Here is an 11,094-nt window from a genome sequence, read left to right as displayed (position 1 = left end):
TATCATACAGGCATACCTGTTCTTCCAGCAGTCATCGTGCTCCTAAAAAAAGTGCAAAAATATGTTGTTCTATCTAGAAGACACTCAATAATATATTTTTTCATCCTCTAAAATTAACTTAAAAATCAGGTCTATCAGTGAAAAGCAATTTCACTATTTGCAAGAAAGACCATGAATTTTTTACATCTCATCCACCACCTTTTTTACAGTAGTGTCCTGATCACTATATTGGGGCACTAGGACCCACACCGAGTGCCGGATGAGCGCCCCCTACTGGCCTCTCTAATACCTCTTCTAGCAGCAACTTCGTTTCTTCCCAGGACGTCTCCCATGCAGGCACTGGCCAGATTCACACTTGCTGAACTTCAATAGGTTATCTGTTATGAGTTGCAGGGTGATATGGCTGCTAGCATTACATCGACTGAATAACATACATGAAAGACGTATTAAACACGTAAGTCCAGAACGTGTACGTAAAAGATTTTTTTTTTATTACTGTTAAGTCTACTCTAGTAATTCGTCTAAATGGGAGTGCACATCGACGATAGACTGGAATGGTCTAAGAACATCGAGGCCATCTATAAGAAGGGACAGAGCCGACTTTACTTCTTGAGGAGGCTCAGGTCCTTCAATGTGTGTAGTAAGATGCTACACATGTTCTATCAGTCGGTGGTAGCGAGTGCCATTTTCTACGCAGTGGTGTGCTGGGGCTCTGGGATTAGAGCAGTAGATTCCAAAAGGCTGAACAAGCTCATCAGGAGAGCAAGCTCTGTCATTGGGTCTGACCTGGACTCCTTGGAGGTAGTGGCTGAGAGGAGAATGATGTCCAAACTAGAGGCCATCATGGACAACGTATCCCATCCCCTCTATGACAGGCTTGTAGAAATGAAGAGCACGTTCAGCAATTAGACTGATTCATCCACGGTGCGACAGGGAGCGCTACAGGAGGTCATTCTTGCCGTCTGCCATACAACGCATCCACCTTGAGTCTTGGCAGAGGCAACATCGACAGTGACCTATTTCTGGACTAAACACATCTACACATCTACTGCTACATCTGTTCTCTTTCTTTTTCTTTTTCCCGTTTACAACTACTTTTTGTGCAATATATGCCAGGGACCTGTGCAATACATTTATATTTATATCTATAGCTACATCTATATTTATATTCATATGTGTGATACGATTTTCTGTGTACTGTTCTGTTCTAGTTTGTTCTTGTGTGTCCGGACTGTGAGTAACTCTTGTATTGTATTGTATGTATTGTACTATTATTATATAATTCGTTACACTGTGGCTGTGTTGTGTGTGTTAAGCTGCTGTTGCACTGCAATTTCCCTCACGGGATCAATAAAGTAGCTATCTTTCTAAATCCTCTTAAGCTTTACACAAATTATACAACTGAGAACTACAAATCCCACAATTCCCTGCTGACACAGGAAGTCTGTGGCAGTGGTGTATGTAGTGGCTTCTTGTAAACATGGAGCATCCTGAAGTTACATTTAGTTTGGCATATGTTGTGTTTGTAGTTTGCTTTGTCTTCACTCCAAATGAATTCCGATCGGCGGGAGTAACAGTGCAAAACATTTTTTCGGGGTGTCTTGGGAGCGAAGATCTAGGGTTCGTTCAATATCACATTAGGAGAACTAGTGTTACAATCCTAGTTCATTCCGTGTTGCCACTTGGTAAGTGAAATTTGGATATTTGCTAATAGAAAAACATCACAAATTGGAAACCTTAGTTGGCTTTTTATTTGTTTAAATTTCATATAGACAGTTGAGAAACAGAGAAATTTCTATTTGCTACGAAATGAAAGATCAAAGAATGAGCTTTTAAGGAAAAATAATCTCCATTTTAATTACCTCATCTTGTCTGTTAGTTTTTCGAGGTTTTTATTTAATTGTATCACTTTAAATCTACGAACTGTAATTTACGCATTAGCTTCTACCAGAATGAAACAAGACTCGGAAACAGTGTTGAAAATGTTATCAAAAACTAAATCGCATCCCTGAATACTGAGAAAGCCGTGAAACACGACTTCTTAAATCTGAAACTGAAACGTCCCTTATATTTGCATCAGAGCATACGGCTCCAGAATAGGCAGTGTGTAGGGAAACAGCTTTTGACCGTCTGTCTTAACAGAGGCCCTGGCGCAGAACATACTTCTTTCCGAGTTTCATCAGGTGAAAGCGCTGGCACTCTGCAATTCATCCATATTTAATGGTGAAAGCGCTTAAAATGAATCCCTCTCCACTGAAATGTGTAATCTCCGAACGTTGTTTTATAATGGCCACGTAGTTTTGCTTTAAAAAATAATATTTCATATTTATTCAATACAGTTAATGTGAAAACATGGACGTGAAGTCATACACTATTTTTCCCCCCCAGGTTATTACTTAGGCATGTGCTTGGCAGCGGCGGATAAGAATCTGTGGCGAGTTCACCAGGCGAGCGAAGAGTGGAGGATCTACTTCGCCGCCGCACTATCCCTGCCGGTGATAAGCGGCATGCTCGTGTTTTACTGGTCAAGAAATCGGTGGGGCAACCACCCAATATCCAAGGCGCTGGCCGCCCACGCCCTGCCTCAGTCCAGCTGGAGGGCTGTGGCTTCCTCTATCAACACGGAGTTCCGCCGCATAGACAAGTTTGCGACCGGCGATCCGGGAGCCAGGGTGATCGTCACTGACACCTGGGTGATGAAGGTCACAACCTATCGCGTCCACATTGCCCTACAACAAGACATCCACCTGACAGTCACTGAGTCCAAGCAACACGAGCTGTCCCCAGACTCCAACACACCAGTGCAGATGCTCACCATCTCTGTGGCTAGTGTGAATCCCCGTGTGAAGCCCTTTGATATCAGGTGACAGTCTAGTCTCTACAGTATATAGTGCCTTTCATCACAGCAATCACAGAATACTTTGAAGAAGTATTAAGAATTTACTTTAATTTAGTAAAGGCTATGTATTAAAGTACCTTTAAAGTAAAGTAAAGGAAAAAACTTGGGTCTTAGATGAGGTTTTAAACAGCCACTGATCTAGTTATCTAGTACATAGAGACAGGGCACATAGAGTCAGGGTATTTCGCAAACCTGCGAATAAAATTATTTAATAAAATTATTAAAGAATAAAAAGTTCTGACTCGCATGATGTACTGTTACACAGATTTATAGTGTCTGTAAAAGTATTCTTTGTGATTCGGTGTCTGATCTTTCATGATGTTTTCAAGGACGTCTTGTTTAGAATCTACATAATTTACTTAAATGCTGCTAAAGCTAAAAAACTGCATTTTAGCAAGGGGGTTGTCTGACAACCAGTTTGGGCGTGTCATAACCGGATCTTTATAATAAGCGAGTCCAGACCAATTAACACACAGCCAAAAGGTTCAAAGACACCAGTGCTCTTTAATTCTAGTGAAGGGTAATAAAAAATTGGACACCGAGGCCGAAGGAAAATTGGTTTCTATTTGAACTTGAGGGTTTTCAGTGGTTTTATTCCAGTTGGCTCATTCCATGACGCACTAGAACACTTACAGTGCAGCACAGTCTCCAGTATTAACTCAGCTTGTTAAATACGGTGTTTTCTATTGGAAACATCCAAGACAAAAAGTGCAGAGCGTACTTTGTGGTCATCTGCTTAACGAGGCTTGCCGTGAGCACGGACTGTGACATTGACATGAGCACTGGCTCTGTTCAGATAGTTTCAAGACCCTAGAACAGCATTGGCTAAAAAGGATAGAAGGGAGCTGTGTCAGTGTGTGGGCAGGAAGGGACAAACACAGGTTAATTCCGTGGTGAAAATAAAATAAAATCAAATACACTATCGAGTACGTAGCTGCGTCAGCATGCGTAGGCTGCGTAGCAACAGGTGAAGGTTCATTCCATGCTGAAAGGAAAGGAAAAGAACCGCAGTCTTTTCGGCTGTGCAGCCTTCTTCAGGTGTGGGGGAGAGAGAGAAAGTAGCAAAGACAGATTAGATAGCGATAGATCAGCAAGGAGCAAAATAGATTAATTATAACCTGCACTGTCAGTTGTGTTTAGATGTGTTAGGTCCCCTTCTTTTGTTTATACTTTTTATTGTACAGCTCTTTGAGATCTTGTTAAATGTATTTAATAAGATAATCTATTTGATAGAGTATCAGTATTTGTATTGACCCTGCCAGATTCCAAGGACACAGTGGACATCCATGGATACATTTAAGTATTTCAGTCGGAGAAGAAGTTGAAACTCCTACTTTAACTTAGACATTTGTACTGGTTATTTGTGAAAAGTTTCTAATTTTTTTTTTCTAGATCTTGGAACAATTCTTTTTTACTGGAATTTTACAGGGATAAAATGGCTGTTTCTGCTTCCGCGGTTTATATTATTTGTTGAAAGAGTGGAAATTTACTTTTCCATGAACCATTGATTATTTTCGAGATCCCACAACATGTGCTGGACATAAATAGATATACAAGTATAGAACTGACAGTCCCAGCTGGGGAAAGAGTTGAAATCGTGATTTCTTTCTAACCTGAATGAGTAATGTCTGTATTTCATATTTTTAATAATTGATTTAATTTTCCAGGTTGAATTCTGCGGAGTACGGTGAGTTGAGGGAAAAGCTTCACGCTCCTATTCGTAATGCAGCCAATGTTGTGATCCACCAGACCCTCAGTGACCTCTTTCTGGAGACATTTAAATCCCACGTGGAAGTGAACGAGAGCTACTCGCTTCCCAGTAACCAGGTAAGACGCTGCAGGGCACAGACTCTGCTGGCTTTTTATTTTGCCTGGTCAATTGAAAGCTCTGGTTATTGTTTTTTTTCCTTTAATATTCTTAAATTTGCTGTTCTTTGTATCACACCCGTGATATTTCAAGACAGTGTGAAATACTGTTTCATTAGTACCACACAGTGCACAAAATGTTCCACGAGAATTAGAAATGCTTCATAAACAGTAAATACATCTGATTATTTAATAGGTTGCTAGTGTGTTGCAAACTCCATCTTTGCTTATCCAGATAGAAAGAAACAAAATTCTATCCCACAAATATCCAGTAGGTGGTGATAAACTGTCAGTACAGTGGTCATTTTCTTAACTAATTAAACTCCAAAAGATTAACTTAATCAGAGAATGTGTTTGCACCCTAAAGACCTGTGTCATATTCATATCTGATTACTTTATGTGAATTTTATATTTCTTTTTATAGTTTTGTAAGAACATACTGAAATTTGTAGTGTAAAAAGATGAAAACATTCATGTTACAGCTGTATGTTGAGAAGAAATCACGATTAGTGAACTGTCTGCAGTACATGAAACTCCACTGTATTTGGCATCATCTTAGTGTGCTTTGTCAACAGCCCTAAGATTTTCAAGGAAAAGCCAATTCACAATTTTATGTCTTTCGTAAATGAATTAATATTTGTTTAATGGTTTACGTGTTACCTGGCATGACAAATATTTGTGTTGACACTCTCCTAGATAAAATATCTGTCTACAGATTGATAACATGTGATACACAGCTCTGACCTTTGAGATTTGTTGCGGTTGTATCAGAGTTACCCCATTTGGGACTTAATACAGTATCTGGTCATTTCCTTTGACAGGATCTAGATCCATGTATTGGTTGCATGCAGGTAACAGCCAACATGAAACTGGTGAAACTGTGCCAAGACAACAGTGATGGAGCGTGCCAGCAGTGCTACTGTCGACCTATGTGGTGTTTAACATGTCTGGGCAAGTGGTTTGCCAGTCGCCAGGACCAGCAGCACCCAGAGACCTGGCTCTCCAGCAGAGTTCCCTGTCCCACCTGCAGGGCCAGGTTCTGTATCCTGGACTGTTGTGTAGTGCGTTAAAGAAAAATACCTCTGTTCCACTTCTGGAACCACTTCTGGAAATTCGCAGCATCACGATGCTCTTCAAACTACATTTGAGGGCTAAGAGGAATTCATATCAAATTCCCCCTTTCCTTATACTGTAGCTTATCGTCTTCCATTCTACTGAAATCTCACCTGAGAGGTTTCACTTCATAAGGCAATATATTGCCTTCACTTCACTTCAGCTAGAACAAATCATTTATATAATGATAGAATATGTAAGTATACAAATAAGAAACAATCCTGTAAAATTAGAAAGGAAGAATAATAGTCCTATTCCTGTAGAAAAATGTGACCATGCCCTTTTGTTCTCCATATTCTCTATTTTAAAATTCCAGAACTTACTACAGAATTTACTTTCTTGGCTCCTAATATAACCCCTGAAATGGTACATGAAGTCACTTCATATTTACATGCAGACAATATTCTGAAATCTGTGTTTACAAGATAGTAGGAATAGCTATTCCAAATAAGTCCAGATTTACATGGTTTATTTCATATTAGAAAGATGAATTCACAAATATGCACATCAATAGAAAAATCTTGCAAAAAATCTGTTGTGAAAATTTTAAAATATGCACCTCTAGATACAATATATGTTAAGTTTCTTAATGTAATGCTTTGCATTCTACTTCATTGACAAAGAAAACTAGTAATTGGGGAATGACCCCATTTTTTGGTAACCGTACTGCATTAAAGTCCCAGTATTTCCATTATATTTTTTTTGTTTGATTACTTAGGTTAAAAATACTGGCATTGTAAATAAGGTATCTAGAAGGTCTAGTATTTCAGTAGTTTCCTGAATACAAAGGTGTTATTCATTATCACATATTCAATAACAGTTTCTCACAAAACATCTGGATTTATTTGTAATGCCTTGTTTACATGGCATGGAATAGCTACTCACGATGAAAGTGGAGTCCAGGTTGCATGTAAATGTATAGTAGCTGACTGAATTCTATTCCAAGTTCTATTTCCATAACACATCATGGTCACTGTGACTGTGACTGTGACTGTGACTGTGCATGAAATAATTTTGACTGTTATTCTTAACTGTGCCAGTTCTCTTTTTTCTGATTGTTAAGCACCTTAATCAGAGGAGTGTCCATTAATTGCATCTTTAAAGAATTCAAAAACCTATTTGTGTGACAAGTGAAAGGAAAGAAATTTCAGTTCTTTATTGGTTCTAATTAACTGAAAAGGTCATTGTAATAATATGTTTTTCTTCCCATAACTGGAATACACAAGCACTAAGTTTCAGAAGAGAACTGATACAAATTCAAGCCCCTCGTCTGCAGATCCTGTGAGAACCTTTCACAGCAGCTTTTTAACTCCTCAAAGTGAAAATAATCTGTATAGACAAGGATTTGAGTCCTGCTGGTCACCAGTGAAAGATTTGTACTCTAAAATAGCCACTTCTGTGTCAGAAGCAATGGTGTTAATGAGGCATGCAATAACTTTCTTAATAGCACGTCACTGGTCACCGATTCTGAAAATGAATGCTAATAAAGGACTTTTTACAAATGTTGTCAGCATGTAATCTATGTTTTTTCTATTCAGGTATGATGCTTTAATTCTTTTCTGTGCTCATATTATAAAAAAACTTATAACATCAGCCAATATCCTTAGTAGCAGGTGTTTCTGATAATAGATAACAGTATGCATCAGACATGGCATAGCCTGCACAATAATCATAGTATTGGGACCGTTTCAGATGGTTGACAAATATATTAACAATATACAGTACATACAATTTTTCTGTTTGGAGTAATTTCAAATAGGTTTTTTGTTTTTAATTCATGTTTCTTATATGTTCTTGGGCTGTTACCATTTACAGAGTAAGTTCTATGTTACATATTGCCTTATGGTACAAACGTTCCAGCTTCACCACTGTTTTAGTGGGCTACAAGAAATCATGATGATTTTCCATCACCATATTAACAGTGCAGCTACATATTGAATAATTGACCATATAAATAACTACTATAGCAACAAGTGATGTGCGGGTTAAAAAAAAATATTTTAGATCAGGTCGGGTGGGTGCGGGTTTGTTTCTCACAACCGCGGGTAGGCGCGGGTCAAAAAAAAGCTGACCCGCGCATCACTAACAGCAACCATTGGAAATACTATCGAGGATTCTGTTCACAAATGTGGTTCCATCTGGATGAATTGAAAGGCCATGCAACAGAAGAAGTGAAATATGTTTTACGTGCTTTGGTGTGTTATAAAAGCTAATTTTTCTGCTTGACGTTCATAGTTTAAATTGATCAAATCCTCTTCATAAATTGCTCTTTTGGTTGAGAAGTGACAGTCTGAAGTTTCTTAATGTGAATTTGTTTTAAAGTCTTCACAAAAAGAGTGAATATGTTACACATAGGGGGGTTACAAAAATAGAGATAGCAAAGGCACAATAATCAATAATTTAAACATTTAATCATAACTTCCCAAAATATAAGAGATATGCCAAGAATATACCCAAGTAGTTTGATGCACTTGAGTTCTTTGCTTCCTGACATAGCTGTGGGGAAAAAGTAGTAAATCAGAGGCAATCTAGGATAAACAAATGTTTATTAATAATCTTACAAACTAAACAACACAACATTCAACAAACAAATTACCCTATTTACAAACATGATGTCTCGGAGGCATACGTCCTGACCAACCAGAGAATGTAGACTACTACCCAGTACTGAAAAAAATCTTGTACAACATCTACCCAGGCTAACAAGAGACATAAAGCTGTGTCTTTAATAAAACAGGTTACAGCCTAGAGTTAAATCTCTCTGTAAATTCCAGATGCTCCAAAGTGAATGAGACCCTATCTCTCTATTCTAAAAACACATTAACCTGGAGTTTTAACCCGGCGAGTATGTCTTTAATCTGGGGATTCTTTATAAAGGAAATTATAGTTTCCTAAAACAACATAACTGCCAGCTCTCTTGGAACAAGGTTCCAATACTTAGAATATAGTTTTTAAGTATAATTCAAACAAAGACCTCTCGCCCGGCATGCACTTTTTTAACTCTCTCTGACATTTTCTGTCTCCCTTCCTTCTCTTTTGCCTCTTCTATCTTTTATCCTGGGTTTTAATATTTAGCTAGGCATAAATACTGTAACTAACAAGGAAATGCACCAAGTCAAACCTAAGTGAAAGAAGAATGATCCCTCAATAGTGATGGTCTTATAACCATATACTATGAAAAGCAAAGCTTATTCATGAGATTGATACTCTGAAGTATTTCCACATTTTGGAACGCATGCTCTAAAATTATAATCATTGAAATTCAATCTTAACATAAACAGAAATTTGTTGTTATAATCAGAAATTATTATAACATTAAAAATTATAATGTTTCATAAAAATTATACAATTGGATCACAATAATTCAGTTGTAGAAAGCTATTTACAGTTCTTAGTTATTTCACCGTGTGGCAAGCTAGCTATAGAGAGGATGGTAGTTACAGATCATATACCAGTAATCAGTAAAGATTCTATTATCTTTATACAAACTCTACTTTAATTTCTGAGCACTCACTCTCTTATAGTCCTACAGAACCTCCTACAACCCTGACCTCTTGGCTACTAATATACACCAGATTGTTAATCAACAGGAGTGACCAATTACCCACAGAGCCAGTAATATAAACTCTATTCCACCTGTAGAATTTAATTCACACTGGATGCCAATTATCCAGTTATGCTGTGTGTGTGTCTAAATTTTACTCCAATAGGGGGCTTTAAACAAAGCCCCTACATTCCCCATCACTGCATCATAAGAAGCACAACAAAATATTCTAATCCAATCATTGAAATGCACTATGATAAGTGTGGTACATTTCAGAAGAATGTTACCTTTATGTTGTATTTTTTTTTGTTCATGTAGCATATTTGCTCTCACGAAGTTAGGGTTATACTGTAGATTCGCACAGCCCACATAAAACATGGGGCTCACTTTTGTTAAAGGTCTTCATCAGAAACGACCAAGGCAAAACGACCTTTAAGCTAGACTGGATTTTTGTGCAGCAACCACACATACGCTGTGGTCAGGCGCATACTGCGCAGGTGGTCAGCATTGTACAGGATGTGCACTTTCTACATGCTGTTGGCTAGAAACAATATAGAGCTCTAATTTTTCTTTTTTCATCTATAATAACCCCCCTCTACAGTTAGAAACACACCCAGAGCTCAGACAGTTGTTTCAGTTATCTTTTTAATTCACTCATTTTTATAATTTTAATGAATAGAGTTTAATGAAATTCCCCATAAGGAATTCTAGTCTTTATTTTTGCATGGTTTGAAAGCTGATTTTCCTTATTAAATCTATTTTAGCACTTCTTGAATTCACTTCTTGACAAGTTTTATTTTATTGTATGGGCTGAAGTATTTCAAGTAGGGAGCTGCGTCAGCATGCGTAGGCTGCAAAGGAACAAGTAAAGGGTTATTCCGTGCTGAAAGGAGAAAAAAAGAAAGCCGCCTTTGGGTTTTATGGGGATGATTCCCCTCAGCTGGGGGAATTGCTGGGATAAATGGGAAAATGAGTGGAGCAAAACAGAGAAAAGTCCTTGAAGAAAACCTGCTGTCCCCTGCAAGACGATAAGATCACTTTAGTAGCTACTGTATATACACTTTCTTGCATTAGGAATTTGTCTTTTCACATACCCCAGCTTGCTCTCCATGAGACACACAGGCATACAGACAGGGAGAGAGAAGCTTGGGGTCAGAGCACAGGGTCAGCCATTTATACAGCACCACTGGAGCAGTTGGGGTTAAGGGCCTTGCTCAGGGTCCTAATGGAGTAGGATTCTTCTGCCAGCCACAGGTTTTGAACCACCAACATTCCAGCCACAGGCGCAGATCCTTAGCCACAGTGCCACCACTCGGCCCTGAAAGTGGGATGGATGTTCACCTTTCAACATGACAACGACTAAGCACACAGACCAAGCTGCACTGTAGAGTGGCCAAGGCACAAAAAGGCACATGTCCTTGAGTGGCCCAGACCTAGCCCTGACCTCAACCCAAATCCAAATCTGTGGCACGACTTGAAGATCGCAGTCCATCACACGCTTCCCAAGGAACTCGACAGAGCTTGAACACTTTTATAGAGAAGAATCAAAAGGACAAAAGAGTACTGCCAGACCTCAGTGTGCAAAGTTGCTAGAGACCTATCCCAACAAACTCATAGCTGTAACTGCTGCCAATGGTGCTTCCACCACGTTTTAACTCAGGGTGTTAGCAAC

At 38.6% G+C, this 11,094-nt stretch overlaps 1 protein-coding gene across 1 annotated transcript; it reads left to right on the top strand.

Moving 5' to 3' along the window:
* The first annotated feature begins 1,438 nt into the window (after positions 1–1,438).
* tmem129 (transmembrane protein 129, E3 ubiquitin protein ligase) lies at positions 1,439–7,380 on the top strand. Its single transcript, XM_088922446.1, has 4 exons — positions 1,439–1,685; positions 2,389–2,863; positions 4,567–4,726; positions 5,587–7,380. Exons 1-4 carry the CDS (start codon positions 1,481–1,483, stop codon positions 5,833–5,835), a joined length of 1,089 nt encoding a protein of 362 aa, XP_088778572.1. The 5' UTR covers positions 1,439–1,480; the 3' UTR covers positions 5,836–7,380.
* The last annotated feature ends 3,714 nt before the right edge of the window (positions 7,381–11,094 follow it).

This window comes from Atractosteus spatula, chromosome 1, assembly GCF_055471065.1.
Source record: "Atractosteus spatula isolate fAtrSpa1 chromosome 1, fAtrSpa1.hap1, whole genome shotgun sequence".
NCBI lineage: Eukaryota > Metazoa > Chordata > Actinopteri > Semionotiformes > Lepisosteidae > Atractosteus > Atractosteus spatula.
Note: the sequence above shows the minus strand (reverse complement) of the source record. Positions and strands in the feature narration are given on the sequence as shown.

What these genes read in the sequence shown, in the direction of transcription:
- tmem129 (XM_088922446.1), top strand. Translation starts at nt 1,481, where the DNA reads ATGGAGCATCCTGAAGTTACATTTAGTTTGGCATATGTTGTGTTTGTA. An exon ending in TCATTCCGTGTTGCCACTTG is followed by an intron (nt 1,686 to 2,388) that starts GTAAGTGAAATT and finishes TTTCCCCCCCAG; the next exon opens with GTTATTACTTAGGCATGTGC. An exon ending in ACTCGCTTCCCAGTAACCAG is followed by an intron (nt 4,727 to 5,586) that starts GTAAGACGCTGC and finishes TTCCTTTGACAG; the next exon opens with GATCTAGATCCATGTATTGG.